At 58.1% G+C, this 23223-nt stretch overlaps 1 protein-coding gene across 1 annotated transcript; it reads left to right on the top strand.

Moving 5' to 3' along the window:
* The first annotated feature begins 6501 nt into the window (after nt 1-6501).
* On the top strand, nt 6502-10790 carry RTP5 (receptor transporter protein 5 (putative)). Its single transcript, XM_030851890.2, is given in 6 exon segments — nt 6502-6704; nt 8310-8443; nt 8446-8781; nt 8784-8863; nt 8866-9124; nt 9127-10790. Coding segments are annotated over 6 exon segments (1620 nt in total). The 5' UTR covers nt 6502-6552; the 3' UTR covers nt 9786-10790.
* Nucleotides 10791-23223: the final 12433 nt, after the last annotated feature.

Here is a 23223-nt window from a genome sequence, read left to right as displayed (position 1 = left end):
GAGGGATGGGGTAGGAGCCCCAGAGCCTCCGGGGTGCTGGCCCCCCAAAGTCAGCTCCCCCGTGCTTATCAGCTCACTCTCCCCCAAACACCCCCATCCAAATACATGCTGTCACACCACACACACACCGTCCCCCCCACACACCGTCCCCCACATGCACACTGTCCCCCCCCACACACACTGTGCCCACCACACACACCGTGCCCACCCCACACACTGTGCCCACCTGTCCCCCTCCCTCACCATCCTTCATTAGGGACAGAATAGGCTTCCTGGATGGAGGGAAGAGGGAAGGTCAGGGCTCCATCTGTCTCCTTTCTGTGTCCCCTGATGTTTGGCCCTGTCCTCTCTGTCCTGCGTCCTTATTTCACCCCTTCAGGTTTGGGAGATTCCAGCCGGGGTCCCAGCCTGGGCCTCCGTTCCCCTGGTCCCACCTATTACCCTCTCACATGACCAGGCGCTGGACGGGGTTCATCAGAGCCAACAGGGGACCCCCAGTTCAGTGGGCTTTCCAGTGACGACAGCTGTGTGTCGTTGTCACTGAGGTGATTGCGGGTGTGCTCCCAGTTGTGAGGATAACAGAGCTGGCTCTGCACGTGGGGCCGAGTCTCTCTCTGTGATAACATTTTGCACAACTGCCATCTGCTATTACAGCCAGGATGCTGCCATGGGTACGGCCCAGCAGAGGAGTGCAGAGGGCCTTGTTTTAGTTCACTGACTTGTGTGTGTTTAGTGCTGTACGATGTAGCCATGTGACAGCCCTGGCATCCAGCCCTCTGAGATGATGCCAAGGTCCGTCACCACGGGACACCCTGTGCCTCTCTGAGCCACACCCATCTCCCTTCCGCTCTCACCCTGCATCCACTGGTCCATCTTCCAGCATATACTTTTGTCTCCACAAAGCACACAGTGGGATGGCCCGGCAGTGGCCCGCGGGGTGGGTCTCCCATGCCGCACGATCCCATGGACAGTGGTCCACGCATGCGTTTGTCTCCACTGGGATCGTCGCTGTGCCCGCATGTGCTCCGTGGCAGGTGGCACACTTGGCTCTTCTCCGCTGAGGTGCACTGGGTGGATCTAGTTTGGGGTGGTCCCGCTGGGAGGATCCCACGTGCAGGGCCTGGGTGAGCAGCAGCTTTGGTCCTGGGATCCGTGGGTGGCTGGGTGCAAGGTGCCGCGGGGTGTGTGTTCTGTGTCTGCGGGGCACCCCACCTCTACCCAGTCCATCAGGCTGCCGGCTGCTTCCTGCCCGATCAACTGCAGAAGCCCAGGGACCAGCAGTGAAGGAAGCCAACGGCCCAGAAGGTTCTCAGCAAAGCGGGCACTGAGGACGCAGGGTCTAGCTCTTAGGAGCCTGGGGAAATTTCCCTACTCGGGCCACCCACCCTTCTACCTTGAGAAGAGGGGCCCGAGAGTTTCCAGGTGTGCCGGCCGAGGTGACACGCACAGCCGGACAGGAGCGGAGGGAGAGTGGGGGAGAGGGGGCTCCCGTGCTCCTGAGGCACCACCAGAGCCGGAGGGACGTTTCCATTCACAGGAGAAACACAGCAAGTGGGAGGATCATCCTGAAACTGCTTCCGAGGGGCTGGAGGGTGGTGGTGTCAGTGACCTCTGACCCAGACTGGGAGGAGCACAGTGGAAATGATGCCCCACAGCCCGGGAGGGCGGTGGATTCACAGCTAGTCTGAGGTTGGAACAGGAAATGGTTAATAGTGATTGCAAATACAAACTTTCTGCTCTATCCTGTTTCTGAAGCATTTCCCAGAAGTTAAAAAAGAGCGCCTAATTTATCTGCCCAATTTAAGAATCAAATTAAAAAATAGGGACAAAATATTTTCACCATTTATTGTACACAAGAATAATAGTTGGCTTGTTTGTTAAGGTGGTGGGTTGCCAGATTTCTTACCCCCTCATTTCTAAACTTTCTAGAATGCTGTTGGGAGTTTAAATGCAAATTTATATTTTAAATTTCCAAAAGTGTGTGTTTGGGTGTATGTGTTCATGTGTATGGTGTGTGTTCATGCCTGTGTAGGTGTTCATGTGTTTATGTGTTTTGTGTGTGGTGTGTGTTCACCGGTACCTGTTCCCGTGTGTGCATGTGCTTATACGTGGGTTGGTATTTGTATATGTGTATATGTGTGTGGTGTGTTTGTGTGTGCATAGGTATGTGTGTTTTATGGGTGTGTGTTCATGTGTGTGTAGTACACGTGTGTGAACACTTCCCTGGCCTATCCCACTGGGTGTCATTCACGCTTCTTGCTGGCTGGTCGCCCAGGCAGCTGAGGTGCTGCCCCGCGGGCTCCAGTGCCAGACTGACGTGGGTGGACGTGCAGCCGCCCCCGTGGGCATGCAAGAGCTGCTGCCCTCTGGGCAGGCTGTCCTCAACTTGGAGGGCCGGGTCCCCTCTGCCTAGCCTGTGCCGGCTCACCCCGAAGGTGCCCCCTCGCCTGTGTCCCTTGTCCGTCCCCTCTGTTGCCCGATGCCACGGCTCCTTCCGGGACCTGGCGGAGGTGCCGGCCCCTCGCTCGGCAGCAGCTGGGCTGGACGCTGGAACTTGGGATGGCGGGAAGCGCCTGTAGGAACAGAACCGGCTGGGTGGGGGCTGCTGTCCCGGCTGCTGGCCAGGACCCCCTCCTGCTGCCTGCAGGCCCCGGACACACACCTCGACGGCATGCTTGGGCTCGGGCCTCCCGGGGGGCCACACGGCCTGGGGTTCGGGGAGTGGCCCATGTTCCTGAAGCTGCACCCCCTCTGCTGAGGTCTGGGGGGCTGAGGTGAGCCCAGCACGAGCTGAGCACCACGCTTCTGCCCAAGTCTCTCTTCTTGTCTGTCTGTCTGCCTGTCTGTCTCAACCTCTCCTGTCCAGACACACAAGGTGGGGCCCTGTTGACAGAGCAAAGCCAATCAGCCGGCTGGCCTCGTGCTGGACCCAGCGACCCCTTGACCCTGACCTGGCTGCCAGCTTTGAGGCCTCCCTGCTGTGCGGTCCTGCCTCTGCCACCCTCCCCCTCCCCACCCCCGGTCCAAATGGGGGCAGTTCCCTCGTCCAGGGTCGCAGTGAGGGGCTTCAGGGGAGCCAGCCAGGCGAAGAGGGTGACAGACACTCCTGCAGGAGACTGTCCTCGTGTCTCACCTGGGCTGCGGAAGGTCTGCTTTCACATGCTCCACCTGGAAGCCCCCAGTGTGAGGGCTGCCCCTGCCCTCCGATCAGGGCAGTGAGTGTGAGGGGGGAGGCCAGAGAGTGTCCATGGGGAGAGGGGCCTCGGCGTCTCCCTCAGGGGGGCGATCGTATAGGAATGGCGCCTGGTTCCCTGACACCGTTCCCCACCCATCCCCACCCCGGACTGGGGCCATCAGCGCCCCAGGGAGGCTGTCATAGGTTAGAAGGTGGAGGGCAGCGTAGAGGCAGAGGGCGTGGCTCCGAGCCTCGTTCATAGAGCCTGTCCTTAGCGGCGCCAGCGTCCTCGCACCGGCTCCGAGGCAGGGCTTCTCCCACCCCGCCTACGGGCTGCGCAGTCACACAGCCGGACCCGTGGCTCCAGGACACGCCGCACAACCCAGGAATCACGTACGGAGTGGTGTGTGCGTTTTCCTTCGCCCGTCGTTTCTCTGGCCAAAAGGAAAAGGAGGGGATGTTTATGCCTGAAGAATTTGTTAGCTGACCCTGTAAGTAGTTCTTGCAGGGGGCTTGGCTCGTGGGTTTGGGGAGCACATAAATGGGCAGACGGATAGAGGTACGTGGAGGCTGACTTCCCCGGGGTCTGCACCTGGGCCTTTGGATCAGGCTCTGGGCCAGACTGAGGAGGTCCTGAGAAAGGTTGGAGGCGACAGGCTCCTTCCATTTTGAAAGGGTCCGTCTCATCACCCAAAGGTTATTTTCCAGGGCAGGGGGTGGTGAGTTATGATTCCAAGACTCTCCCCCAGAGTCAGAGACAGTTGGTGGTCTCGGAGCGGAGAGGCCTGCAGGGTGGCCTGGTGTACAGGGCTGTGGTCCAGTCTGGGCAGAGCGAGGGTGCCCACACCCAGCACGGTGTAGGCACAGCCAGGGCCGCTGTGCCTGGAGGCGCTACCAGAGAGGGAGAGCTCGGTGGGGGCTCCTTGGGCCAGGGCTACAGCCATCCCCTCAGCCCCCTGCACAGGCATGTGACAGGACAGCATGGGTGCCCACATACACACAATGGCCCTGGACTGACCAGCAAAATTCAGGACCTTAGAATTGCTATGATTGGCTGGGTGATAACCAAAAAACTCCCAGAAAATGGCTGCTAGAAGTTTATTTCTCTCTTGAAGAAGAACTCCAGAGGTAGGCGACCCTGAAGTGGTATCGTGACTCCAACTGCCCTCAAGGATTCAGGGTCTCAGCATGTGGTTTCCATCTGCAAGGTCACCTCATGGTCTAAGGTGGCTGCAGGAGTGCCAGCCATCACCTCTGCACTGATGAACAGAGAAGGTGGAAGTGGAATGGGAAAAGCTGGACTTCCCCTGGTTACCTGGTCCCATATTACAGAACCTTCCCCAAAGCACATTCCAATAATTTCCTGTTCTATCTCATTGTCACACTTAGCTGCAAGGAAGAAAGATGTCATCCAGTTGAAAGAGAGCCAAAAGGAAGTTTGAGAAATGAACAAGTCACTTGACAGGATCAGCTGTAGTCTGGACACAGACGAGGAGAGAATCAAGGAACTGGGAGAAAAATGAGAAGAAACTGCTCAGCATGCAGGGTACAGAGGCAGAGTCACGAGACAGGTGGATATAGGGAGGAGGCCCACAGGGAGGTGAACAGGCCATGGGCAGAGCATTCACTGGGGGCGAAGGCTGTGCTAAGTCTGCGCCTTGGAATTTCTAGGTGGGTCTGGGCATGAACAGGCTGCAGGAAAGGTCCGCAAGGCCCGCTCCCAGCAGGGGTGGATGCAGCGATTCTTGAACCTGGAGCCGGCTGCCCGGCAGGTGCCGTAGCCCTCGGCAGGGGACACAGAGCAGGCAGCTCGCTGCTGTGGGCACTGCCGCTTGCCCAGAGGCCCAGGGGCAGGGTCCACGACCCTCATTCCGGGCGGGGTGCTCCGGATGAGGCCCGCTCTGGCCTGGGAGCTGCCGAACGGCCTGGAGGAGCATCCTTTCCCGCCAGCCGTGGCGCTGGGGGACTTGCTGGCTGCTGAGCACCGTCCCGACAGTCCATGTCCCTGTTTCACTTGGTCAGAGCTTTTCCTCTCGTCAACATGAGCTGCCGATTCACAGCCTTGGACCCACGGAGAAACCCGCTTCCGTGGCACTGGGCCGGCCAGCTCCTCGGCGGAGCCACGCTGCCCAGTGGACAGGGCGCTGGGTGCCGCCTCCCCTGGGAGCTCGCTTGAGCCCTCCCCCCACCGCCCCGGGCTCAGGCCCCTCCCGGCTCTGCTCAACCCTCCGGCCTCGGCTGGCTCTTTCCTCGAGCCATGTCGCCCTCGCACCTTCACCAAGTACTGGACACACGGGGCGGGGGGGTGGGGTGGGGGGCGAAGCTGGCCCACAGACAGCGCAGGAGCCAGACGCATGCGCACAAGACGCGGGGGCGGAGCTTCCTCTCAGGGGAGGCGCAAAGCCCCCAAACAGGCTGCATCTCGGGTGGAGCGGCCAGGGCTCCCAGCGCCGGTGCCCCTGCCGAGAGGGGATTGCTGGCGGCGGGTATGGGGCACGCAGACAGCTTTGGGGGCCGGCTCCTTCAGGTCCTGAGCTAAGACTTCAGAGTAATTTGTGAAGCTGTGCATTACCTTTAAGGCATTTTTACGTAAATGTACATTTCTAGCCAATAAAAAGTATGAAGAAAGGAAAAGACTTGGGAGGGACTTCCCTGGCGCTCCAGTGGTTAGGACTCCACGCTTCCACTGCAGGGGACGGGGGTTCCATCCGTGCTCGGGGAACTAAGACCCCGTAAGCTGCGTGCGTGGCGCAGCTGAACAAACACCAAAATAAATAAATAAATAAATAAAAGAAAGAAAAAGAAAAGTCATGGGAAAATTTGCAACGATACATGTTCAGTAAAGTTCCTTAAGCTTTGTTTGTAATGGCAAAGACTTAGCACCGTGGTCAAGGACAGAGGCCGGGCAGGTGGATCATGCCCCAGCCACAGACTGGAAAATATCAGATATTTAGAAGAATGGGCATCACCGTCCATGCTACGCTGTGGGTAAAAGAAGCAGGCCTTAGGATAATATGTTCAGTAAGATTTCCTATTTGTGAAAAATAATTATGGAAATGTATATGTGCATAGGCACCGAAAATACGTGGATGTCAGCACCACAATGATGACTATGGGCGATTTTTATCATATTGTAGTTTGTCCTTTTTATGTTTCTGATTTTTCCTAAAATGAAAATCCACTGCTTGCGTGATAAAAAATACGCAAAAGGGTCAGAAAAAAAGGCCTATTTCTCATTTCTCTGAGACAAATCCGGTTGCTATGGAGACGAGACGGTTGTCAAGGCGGCAATTGGTCGATGCCGGAGGCGGGTGGGCGCTCGCTAGGAACCGCAGCCAGCGCAGCCCTCAGACCGCACTGGGGAGCCCAGCGCCAGCATGGACGGCGTGGATGTGTGGGCCACCACCTTGGCCCAGCTGATGGCCAAGAGGAAGCCCCAGGACACCTGGGAGCTGGTCCCCGAGGAGAACCTGGCCTCAGGGCACCTGGACAGCAGCGGTTTCCAGTACCGGCTGCGGGGGCTCTCGAGGTGCGGCTGGGGGGGGGGGTCTCCTGTGGGGTCCTGGGAGGGAGGGGCCGAGGCTACTTAACCACTGGCTAGGCTGGGTGTGGCCTGGCCGGTGAGGAAGGCGGCGGGGGGGGTCCGTGTGTCTGCCTGGCCTTGGCACCCAACAGGTGGGTGGGTGGGTCGGGTGTTGCTCCTCCCTTCCGGGAAGTGGGGGTGTTGGGGGAGCAGTCTGTTCATTGCCTTTCAGCACAGGCCAGCTGAGGCCCTGCCTGGCAGTGTCGGCACTGCCAGGCCAGTTGGGGCCCTGCCAAGGGGCAGCTGGCGTGGTGATGCTGCCCCTGCGTGGAGGACTTTGCTTGTTCACTGCAGCATCTCCTCGTTTCTGTGGCAGCGCTGACAGCGGGAGCAGGGTGTGGGCAGGCACCCGGTCGCCGCTCGGCCCTGCACTGCAGGGAGGCCTGAGGGGATGGAAGAAGGGGGTACGGGCCCCAGAGGAAGGAGGATGTCCCCGGCCTGGGCTGTGGCCGAGTGCGGGCCGCGTCACGAGCCCCCGGGACCATGGGTTACCACGTGAGCCTCGCTCTTCCTCGTGATGCCAGCTGCCGTCAGAGCAGCCAGGACGGGCCAGACCTGCAGGGGCCCTGCCCAGCCAGGCAGCCTGGTCCCCCAGGGGCCAGCTGGGAGGGGGCTGAGGGGAGAGGGGGCCTCGCAGACCAGTCCCGCCCCAGTTCCCCAGCGTCCGAAATCCCTGGAGTCAGGTGTGCGCTGGGATGCCGGCTTTCCCAGGTGTCAGGAAGTAACAGCCTTCGGCGCATCTGAGGGGCCCCTTCCAACCCGGTACTCTGTGGGTACCCGGGCCCCACAGAGGAGCCGCTCTACACAGGTGGGACGAGGACCCTGAGTACATCTTGGTTTTCTGTTTTCACGGACAGAAATGCCAGCTGGTGGGATGGTCACTAGGGCAGACCCACCTCTCCACGTGCAGCCACTGGCCACGTGTAGCCATGACGCGCTCATTAATTAACAAAGGAGGAAGTTCAGTCCCCAGGGCACCATCGTGTCTAGGTGCTCCCCGGCCACGTGTGCTGGAGGCTGCATGCGGGGGCGCAGTGGGGACAAGCCCACCATCAGGGGAAGTTCCGGTGAGGGTCAGAGGGTCACTCACCTGTGACCTGACAGTCTGGAAACAGAAGGACACAGGGCCTTCAGCCTCCGGAGCGGCACCCTCACCGCTCTCCTCACGCTCCTCTGCCCGCCCCCAGCCTCCCCATCGCCTCTCTCCCGTGGGGTGGGCTCCCCAGGTCCTTTCTGCAGCCCCCCGCCCCCTCACTGGGCATCACAGAAGCTCTTCCTTTCCTCACTGTCCTGGTGGCGTCTCCTCGAGCAGCTGAGACCCAGGTCAGCAGGCGACAGACCGGCAGCAGCAGGCGCAGAGGCGGCCCTGCGCGTTCAGTCGCGGCTTTGCCGCTGAGAGCGTCTTGGTGCCGAATGGATGAAAGGCGCCGGCTTTGGCTTTTCAGGTTGTGGGTGCAGCGAGGGATGTGCACACACGGGCTGGGGTCATGAATTCCGCTGGGCCCGGGGGAGGGCCACCCCGGCCCCGCTCACCCCCTCTCTCCTCCCCAGGCTCCAGTGTGGCCGCTGCCAGTGGGGCTGGTCCTCGGCCCACGTGCACATCCTCTTCCACCTGTAGTGGGACGAGGATGCCCAGCAGGGGCTGGTGAATGTGCGCATCTGGGCCCAGCGGTGCCGGCTGTGCCCGCGGGCGGGGCCGCCTGCCACGTCAGCCTGCTCAGCGTGCGGCTCTTCCTCAACAAGCTGGTGCAGTTCATCGCGCAGAAGTGCTACGGGGAGGGCCCAGGCTCCGACCAGTGCCCCGAGATCTGCTTCGGCGAGCACCGCGATGCCTGCGACCTGGGGGTCTGCTTCTTCCAGAAGCCCCCGGACCCCGCCTGGGGGCCCGAGGTCAAGAGCCCCAGCACCAGCAAGGGCAGGTTCACCCTGTGTGGTGGCAGCAACGTGGACGCCCCCACCGCCAGCCAACAGCTGCGCATGCTTGGCTGCAGGCTTATGGTGGACCGCTCCAGGGGCTACACCCCAACTCCACCACGGTCCCCCTCTCCGTGGCCGACTTCATCAAGAACCCCCTCTCCGAGAGCAGGGACTTCTTCGGCGAGAGGATGAGGAGATCGTCACTGTCCCCTTCTCCCTTGTGCGCGAGGACAAGGGGCCCGTGGCCGACCCCACCGGGCCTCTCACTGTTGGCAGGGGCTCCCCCTACCTGCCCACCAGCTCCAAGGCCACGTCCAAAGGCAAACGCTTCCCGGTGAACATCAAAGTCCCCGTGTTCCACGGCAAAGGCCTCGTCCTCAGCGGCACCAAGGAGATGACAGGCTTTATCTACAAAGGCCACGGCTGCATCTCCGACCCTGATGGAGATGAGATGCAGACGATGGCTGGGGCCCCGCGTTCAGCAGCAGCGGTGCCGTCACTGAAGTCACTGATGGAAACAGCCCGCGGCCAGTGACCTACATCATCGGCCTCAGGCACAACGGGCAGGGCTCCGTCACCTTCCCCTCTTCCTTGACCAATGTGGTCCTTGAAGGCGAGGACCCCTTTGACCTCATCTACGGCTCCCTCACCTTCCCTTTCATCTTCGCCACCAAGGGCAAAGGCGGGGCGTCCTCTGCTGGCGTCACTGAAGGCAAAGGGAAGGGGGATGGCGGCAGCGGCCCTGCCACCACTGGCCGTGAGCCCCTTCTGGGGACCAATGCCAGTGGCCCTGTCCCCATCAGCGAGGGCTCCGTCACTATCCCCTTCTCCGTCCTCAGTATCATTCAGAGCAAGGGCTCTAGCAGTGATGACAGTGGCCCTGAAAGCAATGGCCTTGCCACCCCTGGCTTTTCCAAGAAGCAGAGGCAGCCGGGGCCCAGGGCGGGCAAGTCCGGCCCTGGGTGCTACTGGGAGGAGGACTTCTGCTGGGCCGTAGGCTTCCGCTTCGACCCCTACGAAGAAGTCTGGATCTGGGTCTCCATGACCGTCCACATCCTCTGGATAATGTACCTGTACAAGTTCAGCCCTGACCACTCCCCGCGGGTGTGAAGTGTGGCGCCTCTCGTCGGTCCCTGCTTCACCCCCCAGCAGGGCCGCCCGGGCAGCCAGCGAGCCAAGTGACCTCCCTGTCCCCCCAGCAAGCCCCCGGCCGCCTTGGCCGCCCCCTGCTTCCGTGTTCTGTCTCCTGCCATGAGTTGTGGTGTCGTGGAAGCTCACGCCGTGATCGTCCCCCGCGCTGACCGTGTGTGTTCCAGGCGCTTTTCTGTACGTGTGTTACACTCCAATAAAATAAAAGTTAGGAAGCAGCAGCCACACGGCACTCGGGCTGAGCTGAAGGTGTGAGGTGGGAGGGCGAGGTGGGCACATGGGCCGACTCCTGGGTCCCAGTCCCCGCGGGGTCTCCTTCCCTCGATGGCTCCTGGATCCCCGGACGGGACGCTCGGATCTGTTCAGCACAGGCTGTCAGGGCGGGGTGGGCGGTGGGGGGAAGAGGTCCTACACCACCCACTCTGCGAAGATGAAAGCCCCTTGAGGTGTGGTTGGCAAGCCTCTTCCCCCCCGCCCCCCCAACACCAGGGTCCCAGTAGCTGAGGAGGTAGCTTCCCCACAGGAGGGGCAGGAGGCCAGCCAGCGCTTTACCGGATTCTGTTCACGGCTCCCCTGGAGCATTTATATCCACAGCGCTGTTTTGGTTTAAGAAACTCCATCTGTGCTGTAGGTCAGAAAACTGTTCTGTCACTTGTATGCACACCTTGGATTTCCATCTTAAAGGCCGTAGGTCCGGTTCTAAGGGGCAGGGGTGTTGGGCCATGTGGGTCCCAGGCAGCTGGGGGCGTGACAGCGGGCAGCTGGGTCAGGCCGCCCTGTAGCCCCCCATGCAGAGCCGGCCCCAGGACCCTGGTGGGGGGTTTGTCTGCAGAGCCCGAGGTCTGAGACTTGCATCCCCTGGCTGGATGAGAGTTTGGGAAGGCCTGCCCTGTGGGGAGGGCTGAGTGGACGGAATCCAGAGGCACTGGAGAGTCTGCCCTCAGGCCTGCCGTCAGGGTGAGTGGGGAAGGCGGGGCGGGGCTCCCGCACAGACAGGGCTGCCTGAGGTGGCAGGGGAGGAGGGGGCTTTACCTCAGCACCAGGGTGGCATGTGCCCTCCCCAGGCCTGCTCACAGAGACCCCACATGACACCAGAGCCACGGAAGCTTCCACCCTACACGGAAGGCCAAACCTGCACAGGACGTGAGCCTGTACACCTCAGCCAGCCTGAGCAGAGCCTCACCAGACAGCACGAGGCCAGGTCACCAGGTGGCCTATGTGCTAACCTCACCCTTAGTGCAAGACCCACCCTCCACCCTCAGTGGTGTGTCTGCACTGGGTGAGACCCTCACTCTTAGGACAGAAACCACCTTCCCACCTTCAGTGGTCTGTCTACACTGGGTGAGATCCTCACCCTTTGTGCAGGATCCACCCTTCCACTATTAGTGGTCTGTCTACACTGGGTGAAACCCTCACCTGAGAGCAGGACTGAGCCTCCCACCTTGGTTTTCCCGTCTACACTGTGGTGTGACGACCTAGCTGGGTGGTGTCTGTGGTGGTTGGGGTTCTAATTTACTTTTATTATTATTTTTTTTTACGGTACGCGGGCCTCTCACTGCTGTGGCCTCTCCCGTTGCGGAGCACAGGCTCCGGATGCGCAGGCTCAGCGGCCATGGCTCACGGGCCCAGCCGCCCCGCGGCATGTGGGATCCTCCCGGACCGGGGCACGAGTCCGCGTCCCCTGCATCGGCAGGCTGACTCTCAACCACTAGACCACCAGGGAAGCCCCTATTTTTTATTTTTTTATGACATAAGCTCTGTTTTATTTGGGGGAATCAGGAAAGGCCTCTCTTTTGAGAGAAGGCTTTTGATTAGGAGACTTTTGAGAAGAGGCTTGATGGAAATAAAAGTAGCAAAATGAGGATTAAAATAAGTCAGTCTATAGGATTTTTCAGTTAGGAAGCCACTTCAGTTAGGAAACCACCTTCACAATGATGAGTGGAGTGCGGGGGATGAAATTTGAGTGCAAAGGGCTGAGAATGAGTAAGAGGAGACAGCGTTATTGTTTCCAGTTCACTGCAAAGAGCAGAGGAGAGACAGAGACGGGGGAGAATATGCATATCCGAAACAACACAGGATCCCATCGGCCTCTGCTTGCAATTAGTATCTGACTCTTAGCTCCCTTCCCGGGGCCACCTTTTCTGATTCTGTTTTCTTTTAGCTTCAGGTAGTCTTTTCCCCCGCCTAGCTGTCCTCTTCGGCCCTGCACAATTCCTTTAGGGAGCTGTCTCTAAGCCCCACGTCACATACTCGGAGGCAATTGCCTCCTTGAACTCTTGCGCCGAGGGGGCTTTTATTTCTTCAGCGTTTGCACAAAGTTATTTTTCAGTCGCTTCCTCCTTCTGTCTGTTCTCCCCTGTCCTGACTTCGGCCTTCATTGTTCACTTTCCACTTTCAACCCTGCCTTGGCTTTTAGACTAGATTTCAGCATTGTCTTCTTACCCATAATCTTGTCTACCTGTTTTCCAAGAATTAGGTCCTTCCTGTACACTGCTTTGGGCTGCCTATCTCAATCCAGCCCCAGGAGATATGGTGTTTCCTGAAGATACAGCAGAGGAAACCACAGATTAGGTTGTTAACCTACAGTTCTGGATCACCTCCTTGGTAAGACCATGGCCATTTCATGCCCAAATTAAAGTCCTCCATGGCTAGCCAACCTGGCACTAGAGGTAGAACATTACTCTAGGGACTTCCCCGGTGGCACAGTGGTTAAGAATCCACCTGCCAATGCAGGGGACACGGGTTCAAGCCCTGGTCTGGGAAGATCTCACATGCCGCAGAGCAACTAAGCCCGCGCGCCACAACTATCGAGTCTGCGCTCCAGAGCCCGCGAGCCACAACTACTGAGCCCACGTGCTGCAACTACTAAAGCCTGCACACCTAGAGCCTGTGCTCCGCAACAAAGAGAAGCCACTGCAATGAGAAGCCCGCACACCGCAACGAAGAGTAGCCCCCGCTCGCCGCAACTAGAGAAACCTGCACACAGCGACAAAGACCCAACGCAGCCAGAAAAACAAAACCAAGACCCAAACCAAACACCCCGCCCCCCTCCCCCCTCGCCAAAACAGAAAATCATTACTCTAGTAACTGGAATCCCTGGGCTCATTAACCATTCACAGAGCCCAGGGCCGAACTGCTGGCTCTACACTGAGAAGCCCAACCCCCATGGCTCTGAGAGCACTCCGAGTTCTGAGGTCTGTTTTCCCAGAGGTTCAGTCCTGCCCCTCTCTAACTGATAATATGCTAAGTGTGCATAAAGCACTTCTGCTGAATCGGGGGTTCTGACTGAAAGGGGGTTCTGATGGCAGTTCCTGCGCTGGGCTCAGCATGGACACTGGGTGGGCTCCCTCTGCCCCCACGTGTCAGGGGCCCCCGGCCTCTGGCTCTCTGGCTTTGCCCGTAAATGGCTGCGTGGAGGCTGTGCTGTCCATAGAGGCGTCACCTCTGTTCCTGGTTCCAGTGTGACCTCTGCTGGCGCAGGTCTCTCCCTCCCCAGCCTTGGCCAAACTGCAGCGTCACCTCCATGGTTTCCAACTTGTAGATAAACTAAAATTATTTCCCAGATGCAAAGCTTGCCTGGGTGGATTAAACTGGATGCTGTGACAGCTGAGAATTTCAGTGCTGGCCACTCTTCCTGTGGGTGCATAACAGGTGTTCAGTCCAGGAGTCTGACCACACCGGCTCAGAGGGCGGAGTCACCCCCGGCCCTGGGGTAGGCGTGCGGAATCTGCCCCCAGCACCACCACCCAACCCCCTCCCTCCCGTATGGGTGGGCTCTGCACCAGCTCCTGGCTTCTGGGACCTCCTGGTGGTCAGCTGGGCCACCCGGGGCGGACGGTAACCTGCCCCTCCCCCAACATCCCCGGCCAGCGCTGTGCCGCGGGCGGTCCTGGGCCTGTTGGACTCACGGTAACGGTCTGTGCCTCCCCGGGCCCTGCTGGCCACACACCTTGACCTCATCTCTGTCCCTCCCGTCGCCCGCCCGGCCCGCGCACGTGCAGGGAGAGGGAGGGTCGGGTTCCCGTATGGCCCCTCTGGGTCTTCAGCACCCCTCGCCCTAGGAACCTGCGAAGAGCGGTGTCCCCTTAGGTGTGAGCACACGGGGACTTCAGTAAGGCCCACACCAGCCGGAAGCAGAAAATGTGGGGAGCGCTAGGGTCCTCCAAATAGGGAGTGGGCAGAGGGAGGCATCACGGATGGCATAAGGGGGGTGGTGCAGCGCCTCCGGGTCCGGGGGTCCTCAGTAGGCACTCCCAGTCTCCTCCCCAACTCCTAGCCCAGCCCCACCCCTCCCACCCTTCCCCAGCCCCTCGGTCTCCTGCCGCCCCAGGCCCCCGCCCCCAGCTCCGGCCCCTCCTCCAGCCCCCGCCCGGCCGCCCGCGTTGTCCTGCGGCGCCCCCGAGTGGCCGCTGGCGGGAAGCGCAGTCCTGCGATGGGGGAGGCGGGAAGGCTCTGCCGCTGTTTTAACTGTTTTAACTGTTTACTGTTTAATCAGAAGGTTCCTTAAAACCCAGCAAACTCCACCCATCGTCAGCATCACTAGCACACGGTTTCATAAATAATTAAAACTCATTTAATTACTTAATAATTCATTCAGAATTAAGATTCAGGAATACGATGAAAGCGAGAGCAATACCCACACTTGACCTGTGCGCCCCCATGCCCCCCCCCCCCCCATTCAGGCGTGCGGGCTATGTGAGTGCGCGGTCAAGGGAAGTTCAGGCTCGCGGACACTGGATAAAACGCCAAGGGCGAGCCTGGGGCTCAAATCCAGGGCAGCCGGCGCCCCAGCCCCTGTGCAGCCTGAGTGACCACGTTGGGCCAGGAGGACTAAAGGCAGACACGTTTCAAATGTAATTGCTATTAGTTCAAGCAAGGATGGGGTACTTAAGTGTGAACGATTTCCTGATTTCTTGCCCTCTAGGGAGAGGCCATAGGGTCACGGTCGGGGACACAAACCCCTCCTCTCCTCAGCCTGTTTCCAGAGCAGGTTCAGGAGACCACACGCAGGGCAGGGGGCCTGATCTGGCCAAACCTGACTAGCTGGTGCCCCTCCCGAGGATGGGGTCGGCTGGGCTGCACCGGGTGTGAGCTGCCCCATCTTTTCATCACCTGTTCTCTTAGTTGAAAGATTAGACGGCAGACTGTTGACTCTCACTATGATGAAATAAAATTCATATTTTACGACAAGATGAGAAAAATTTTAAACAAAAACCTTTCCTTGCCCGTTTGGGCCTCCTCCCTCCCCTTTAGTGTGTGCTGTGCGTCTGCGTCAACCAGACCTCCTTAGGAGGGAACCTTCCTTCCTAATCCTGTGAGGGCCCACAAGGACCTGTGCCCCACTACTCACTCTGTACGTGCAGGTCTGGATTACGTAAACTGTCAATAATACGTCACTTGATGCATAACTGTCTCAAGACCTTATGTAAATGGGCTTTGATTTCTAATGGGCAGAGCACTCCCCAGAGCTTTCTGAAAGACTCTCTGCAGTTATAATCCTGAGGTTGGCTAGAGTAAAATTTTCTGTTTCTTTCTTGGATTGACTATTGGTTAATTTTCATTGTCAATTAGGAAACACATCTGTTTTGTAGTCCAGATGTTCTCACCCGCTAGGGCGGTCTGGCATTCCCATCTAGAAAGTTATACAGCTCTAGTCAGAAAGGGGCTGGTGAGTGTGCCCTGACCCCCGCGTGGCCTTGAGAGGAGTGGGTGGGACAGAGGGCCATGTTGCTTCCTTTCCCAGGAAATGTGACTCTAGACACGGGGTGTGGGCTTTCTTCTGGGAGGCGCTGCTGCTCCGGGGGCCTCGCAAGAACTGCACGCTTAGTATTTGTGATTTGAACCGCTAATATCATTACTATTTGTAGTATTAATACTAATATCATTACTATTTGTAGTATTAATACTAATACCATTAATACTAATATCATTACTATTTGTAGTATTAATACTAATACCATTAGTATTTGTGTATTTGTGATTTGAACTACTTGGTCCATTTTCATTATGAAAGTAAACAAAAAATTCTAGCTCCCAGAGACAGAAGGTTAAGAACTGCTTCCTGGGACGTCTGCAGTTTTTTCAAGTTTCTCTTCTGCGTTATCCAGCAGTATCCAGCAGTTCTCTCTAGATAAGACAAAATGGGATTTGGGGTGTAGTCTTTTTTTTTTTTTTTGCGGTACACAGGGCTCTCACTGTTGTGGCCTCTCCCGTTGCGGAGCACAGGCTCCGGACGTGCAGGCTCAGCGGCCACAGCTCACAGGCCCAGCCGCTCCGCAGCATGTGGGACCTTCCCGAACTGGGGCACGAACCCGTGTCCCCTGCATCGGCAGGCGGACTCTCAACCACTGCGCCACCAGGGAAGCCCTGGGGTGTAGTCTTTAACAGTCAAAATACTGACATATCCCTGTTTCCTTGGCGACCCGTCCTGGGGTCCTGACGCTGCTGATGGTGGCCAGGTTTGGGGCCGAGAATCCACTTCCTTCCTTCGGAGCTTGAGTTTTGCCCTGACTGGTGAGGAGGCTGGTCTGCTGCTTGTCGGGTCCATTTTAGTTCCATTTTCGTCCCCTTGTGGCCCTTGCTCTAGGGCGTGGCGGTTCTTGTTCGTGCCCTGTGCTGCGGCTCCCAGGAGTGTCTGCAGGCCGGGACGCTGGTGCTGGTCTCAGTGAGGTCACGGCTCCTCTGGGCTCCTGGGCCAGCTCAGCGCCTTTCATGGGGGCCTCTCTGGCAATGCCCCACTTTCTTAGGCATCGTTCTGAGCGTGTCTTTCAAAGCTGCAGCCATGAGCTGCCCAGCCTGGGTTCTGGGCAGGAAATCATGCACCTGGGCTTCAAAGGATTCGAGACGATCAGGGCTGCAGCGGGGGGCACTCGGGGCGTTCATGCAGGGCTGCGGTCGGGGGTGAATCACATGGGCTGGTGTTGAGTGGCTAGACCCTCGGAGAGGGCGATAAACCCACACGCGGGGAGATAAGAGGAGTCAAGGCTTCCCAGGTGGCTGTCCACCTGGTGACCACCGGCGGTCTTGACCTAGGGCCACTGTCCCCTAGCCCGGCCACTGCGTGCTCTGCCTTCTCATCCACAGATGGGGCTGTCCCAGGCGGGAGCTCCTACGCTCAGCGGCTCCCTCGAGGTCCTTCCCAGGTAGCACCCCTACCAGCGCGTGAACTAGAAGTCGGGTCCTCTCACCTGAATCGGGATTAACCCAAGAAGGATCCTGGCAGGGAGGGCAGGTCTCTGTTCTGGGGCCTGCAATGCAAGCAGGGAGGTGCGCTATGGCTTTTCACAGACACCCTCACGCCTGGCTTTCGGAGCCCCAAGCCCTGTGTTGTCACTTCTTCCTGATAAAGTTCAAGCTTCCGTGCTCTTCCACATCACCTGTCCTCAGGTCTCATGGTGAACGGCTCTGTTGGATCTCTGGGGGCGCTGGGGGGCGGGTAGGTCCTCGGGACAGGAGTCCACTGAGCTTGTGCTGCGAAGGGGGTTGGGCTGAATCCGAGGGGCGGGTACGCTGGAGGCTTGGCCACCTGCCCGGAGGTCTCTGTGCAGAGCTGGGAAAACGGCCCATTGTATTTTCTCCCCTCTGTGCGCAGGAATAACTGCTTTTGTTTATGGATTTTCTGAAACGTGTTTCTAAGTCGATTACCCCTGAAGGGTGAGCTGCGCCCATGCGTGGCCCACAGATGCACCTCGAGGGAGAGAGGCATCCAGGAGCCGGAATCAGGCCAGCGCCACCCCCTGCCCCCACATCCTCAGCTTCCCTTTTATAAGGACCCATGTGACGACATTGGTCCATCTGGATAACCCAGGATAATCCCCCATCTCAAGACCCCTAACTTAATTACATCTGAGAAGTCGCTTTGTATGAAGGTCACATAATGCACAGGTTCTGGGGATTTGGACGTGGATATCGGGGGCAGCATTGTCCTGCCGACAACAGCACGAGTCAGATGGCCCTGAACAGTTAGCAGCTCACAAAACACTGTACTCTGCACAAAGTCTCTGTCTTCCCCAGGTTGGGAAAAGTCTATTTATAGCCCTTGGTTTGGCTCTAGCCTGAGTTATTAATCTTTCTCACACCGGCCTTCTCTGCAGCAGCTGATGAGGGACGCAGTGACCACTGGGCTGCACGCCCAGCCCCGTCAAGCACTGCTCCCTGGGTGGGGCCAGTGCAGGGCTGCCCCTCCCCCGTCGTCCCTCTCCAACTGCCGCCCTGGCCTGGACCTCGCCCTCTGCACGAGTGTAAGGCCCGGCCCCTTGCTCACCTGGACATGTCTTCAGAGCCCCTCAGGGACTGGCCACGGCCCCATGTCTCCCCTGCACAGCCCTGCCGACCTCCCGTCTTCCAGGGCCCCCTGGCAGCAGCCTTCACCCTGCTCTAATGGGGCCCCTGTCTGCCCCTGGGATCCCACAGCCCAGGCCCCTGGGACTGGCAGTGAGGACCCACCCCTCGTGGCATTTCCATCCCAGGACCAGGGGACCCCACAAATGTTTGCCGTGGGCTGGGGTCCAGGAAGTGAATGCTGACGGGCGCAGACCAGGCGAGGGAGGGACAGTAGGGCTGGTGGATGGTGTGCGGGCAGTGAGATGGCTGGAGAGGGACAGAACGAGGCTGGTCGAGGCGCCGTCAGTCAAAGGCCGCGTGTGAAGCCAGGAGGACCCTCCCCTCCCCCATCCTGAACCCAAGGGCCATTCAGCGGTCCCAGGAGCACCTGCCCAGATCAGGGTCCGACTGGGAGGAGAGGGACAGTGGATCCTGGTGGGCAACGCATGAGACCGGGGACCTGAGATCCCTGGGTGGGATAAGCACCCCCGCCCCCATCAGGGCCCAGCACTCGCCCTCCCTGGGGGTGGAGTGGCCTCTCCCTGGGGGCAACGCGTCCCTTCAGATGGGATGTGCCCCCCCGCCACCGGTCAGCAGCAGAGGTGGGGTGCACCTGAGCCTTCACTGTAAACCGTTTCTACTGGGATGAAATTCCCATGCAGTAAAGTGCACCACCCAAGGGTCAGCTCCAGGCGCCGTGAGGACTGTGTGTCATGTAACCTCCACCCGCACGAGCTCTGGAGCATCTCCACCCCCACTCCGCCCCTGAGCTGCTCAGAGATGATTCCCTGCCCGGAGGGGACCGGAGTCCCGCTTTCACCATGACTCTCTCTGCCCCTTCTGGGATGTCACCTGCAGGATGGGCACGTTTTTATCACACCCCAATCTCCTTTCACCACACGTGCCACTTCGGTGCACGTATCCGCAGTTTGTTACTTTTTATTCCTATTATTTTACTATTGAATGTACCACAATTTGTTTATTCATTTTCTGTTCCGGGGCAGCTGCGGTACACACAAGCTTAGGACCTTTTGTTGTTTCAGAAAGCAAGGGAACTTTCAAGATGAGTGGAAAATCCTTTGAAAGGTCCCACTGGTCAAATCTGTGACAGTTCAAGCATCTAAAGTGATGCTCAGAGTTGACTGACTGCATCCAGTCTATGTAAATCCATGAATCCATGGTGATGCTCAATAGAAAGCCTGAGAAATAGATCCAAGGTAGATATTAAGCCAACTTTTCATTTTGAATATTGGTGGCAAAGGGAAAATGAAACATTATCCTGCTTTCTGCACTCATGAGGGGCAGTCTAACCAAACCACGCCACTCACAAGGAAGAACCCACTTGAAAAAGGGATGTTGTCTAGTGGACATAAAAGTGGTGACAGATGAGCAAGTCCCCCTTGTCAGCTTTCTAGAAGTGACCGGTTGGACAAGGTGGGGATTTGTGGTCACATCCTCAGGAGTGTCTGCTGGGGACCTGGGCTTACCTGGCATCAGAGAGACGAGGGGCACGTGTCTCCCGGACGCAGACTCAGACTCAGCCTCATGCACAGGACGCCCAGGTGCCGGTCTTTGGGAGGGAGGTGACGTAGCCCTGATGTTTAGCTCGAACCTCTTGAGCCCTTGGAGGGAATTTCCATCTTTAAGAGGATAGAGAAGCAGACAAATGACACCACGAGGAAGGGGCCCCTCAGGACGGGGTTGGGGGACAGTCCCCAGGATGCTGGTCTCCCCCCGGAAGTAGAGTCACCTGCTCAATGCGAGTCTTGTTCACACAAACCTGTCACAGGAATTTGGGGGTAACTGGGTGCATTCGAAAAAGGACTCAGCATTAACTGGTGTCAAGGAATCTTTACACATTTTTGTTAAGTAGCTTAATTTTGCCTAGGCTGAGAAACGCTCTTATTCTTACAAGACGTGTGCTGAGGGAAAGAGAAACGGTACACGGCCAGCCACCGCTAAGGATGACTAACTTCCTCGTTTAATGAGCCCTGTTCTTGGTTTGGCAAGCCCAGCATCACTACTCTGCAGGGGGGACCCTCGTCCAGGGAGCCTCCATGGGTGCCGCCCATGGGGTCTCGAGCCACGGGGTCTCCAATTCGGAGGCCAGCCCTGCGTGGGCGGCTTCACTTCCCGCAATGACAGCCCCTCTGTCCCTTGTCTGCAGTGCCCAGGTCCACATAGCTCTGAAAAGTAGACGCTTTCTTTGTAGCTCACTTGTCAGCCAGACGCTCTCATATTACACTGAGAGGAAACTTCCCTGTGTTTTCCCGGCAGAAACATTAAGATGCTTGACCACAGGTGTCAGGAATTTCTGGGCTGTGGGCTGTGGGCTGTGGTTCCTGCTAGAACTGGGACTGAGTCCCATGCAGGTGGAGCAAGGGACTCTCGGGTGAGGAACAGCACAGCAAGCTGGGGGCCCGGGCGGCCCTACGAGGCTCTGCCGGACCGTCACCTAACTGCCTGGCCCCAGCTTGGTTCTGGAGGGCGGGCAGCCGTGGACTCAGAGCCACAGTTACTCTTCCGAGCGCGTGGCTCTGCTCGGCCTTAATGAGCTCGGCAAAACGTGGCGTGGGTTTCGGAAACCCTTCCATGGCACAGCAGGAAAACCCAGCCAGCCACTGGGAGTTATCCTGCTGTGCTAGGATGGACGCCAGGCCTGAGCCGCAGTGCTGTTTCGGGGAAGAGCTGATGGGCACAGTGGACGGACCCCAGGTGCCCCGTGGAGGTCCGAGAGCGGCAGGTGCCTGCACAGACCCGCTGGGAGCAGGTGTCTGTGCCCAACCTGAGGGCGGGAGTGCCTCGGGCTCGGGGCGCCCCTCACATCAGGCAGCCCGGGTGACCCCACACCCTCTGCCATCACGGCCCTTCCCTCAGTTACTCCCGATGCCGGGAAGGGGCGAAGGCTTGTGGAGAGAAGAGAAAGGCTCTCTTTGCTCTCTTCTCCAGGCTGCGTGGCTGGGGCCCCATCCCCACTTCTCTGTGTCTCAGATTCTCCTCCAGAAGAGGAAGGAGTGCATATTCTGTTGGAATTCAGCCCCTAAACATGCTCTGCACACGTGGAAAATTACAAAAGAGCCAGGTGTGAGGAGAGCTCGGTCCTGAGCCCCCACGTGGGCCCCTGGGGCTGGGGTCCTGCCCGCCCGCCCTCGCTGCAGCACCCTCTCCCTCACCGAGTGCCTTCTGACCTCAGAGTCTAGCTTGGCTTCGCCTGAGGCCAAGATCAACGATAAAGAGAGTAGATGCGGTTGGTGAAGAGCCTTGTCTCCATGCCATTTTGGCTTTTGCCACGAAGGGAAGGTCACTGGGTCACTGCAGAGTGACCACAGCATGACAGGCAGTGAGGACAGAGATTGCGCACAGCCTCACAACTAGGGCTGCTGCACCGACACGCCCTTCCACCCCAAACGGTCCAAGCTGATGGCTCTGTTTGTCAGTGTTGACAGCACGGAGCTCTAAGCCCATCATCAGATGAAATTACCTTCCAGCAGCCTGGGGCTTTGTGAGTCTTAGTGACGGACTTTTGTTCTCCAACTATTTTTAGGGCAATTAATCACCACGTTCCCAGCATGTTTATCAATGGAATGTCCTGAGTCACGAGCAATAACGGACAGCCCACGAGGTGACCCAAGGAACATGTGTTTGCAAGTTGGTGTCGTAAGGGACCTTTGCTAGGTTCTCTCCACTGGGCCATTTGGGGAGCTAAGCATCCACGCTTTGTGTCAGGTTCTGGGCCTTTCCTGCTGGACTTTCGCTTGCCTTTCCACTCTGTGTGGTCAGCTCTGGAAACGCCCTACAAGGCATCTGTGTTCAGCACAGGATGTCACGTGGATGTCACAGGGTGTCACGTGGCCATTGGTGTCAACGTTTTTTGTCTGGTTAAGTCTCTGGAGAGGCTCCCAAAACTGGTGAAGCCATGCTCCTTCCCCTCTGCTTGCCAACTGGACCAGATGGTCAGAACAGAACAGAATCCAAACCCAATAGTTACTGAGTCCGAGCTTGCACTGCTGGCTGCACGACAGGCCAATAACTTGAGAGACCAGGTGCTGGGGCAGGGAATAGGGACTTTATTAGGAAAGCCGGCAGACCGAGAAGATGGTAGATGCATGTCCCAGGGAACTGTCTCACCCAAGTCAGAATTCAGCCTTCTTTTATACTAAAAGGGGAGGGGCGTGGCTGGTTGTTGCAGACTTCTTCGTGTCAGCACCTTTTGTTCTTGCAGCTGTCCACCTAGGTCAGGTCAGGATGTTCCTGTAAACCTCCAACAAGACAAGTGGTATTCTCTGTCCTGCAAATTTTTCTCTTTATATGAATGAAAAGTGTTGTACCCTTAAAGGTCAGAGCCTTGAGAATGGGCTACCCTGTATATTTCAGGTTATAGGCAACACTCTTTCAGTGATTAACTTGTAGCAAAAGCAATAAGATACAAAAGTTAAAGAAACAGACCCAATATCGAGTCAGATTTGTCCTTCCCTGTTACTCAATCTGGAGAGGTGACGTGAGCTAGACCCCAGCCCCATACCGGCAGTCCTGCACCGCCAACGAGGGGCCGCAGTGGCCACTGCTGGGCGCACACAGGCAGGCTGGCGGAGAGGGTCAGGCACCAGCTGGTGTCTGGGCCTCATCAGGAGATGAGACAGACCAGGTCCTCCTGCTGCGGCCCGGCCTCTGCTGCATGCTCGGTCCTCCTGCCCGTTTGCGGTGGTCACAGCCCCCGCTGGGGGGCTCGGGGGGGACACGACTGAACCCGAAGCCCCGAATCCCGGCTCGGATGGCCTCTGCGGACTTAGGAGATTGGTGCCTCCAGACCCGAGTGAAATTTCTGACTGCGAGGACAGGGCTGCTTAGCTTCCTGAGATGTTCCTGGTAATGAGTAAAGAGTGTGAAGGAATCCTGGGGAAGCACATGCTCTGCACACCTTCACGTCAGGCATCATCCTGAGGCTGGGCTTCTGCATACATTTTGATCAAAGGTGAATGAAACTGTGTTTAAATTGCACGAGTCCCTGCAGCCCAGTGGCTTCTCTCTGTGGCTTGTTGTAAGTTAGTGGCGTCACTGTCGCTTTTAATCTGTGTAC

The sequence above is a fragment of the Globicephala melas genome, chromosome 7 (genome assembly GCF_963455315.2).
Source record: "Globicephala melas chromosome 7, mGloMel1.2, whole genome shotgun sequence".
Classification (NCBI taxonomy): Eukaryota; Metazoa; Chordata; class Mammalia; order Artiodactyla; family Delphinidae; genus Globicephala; species Globicephala melas.
The sequence above is the reverse complement of the archived record's forward strand: the minus strand, read 5'-3'. Positions and strand labels throughout refer to the sequence as shown.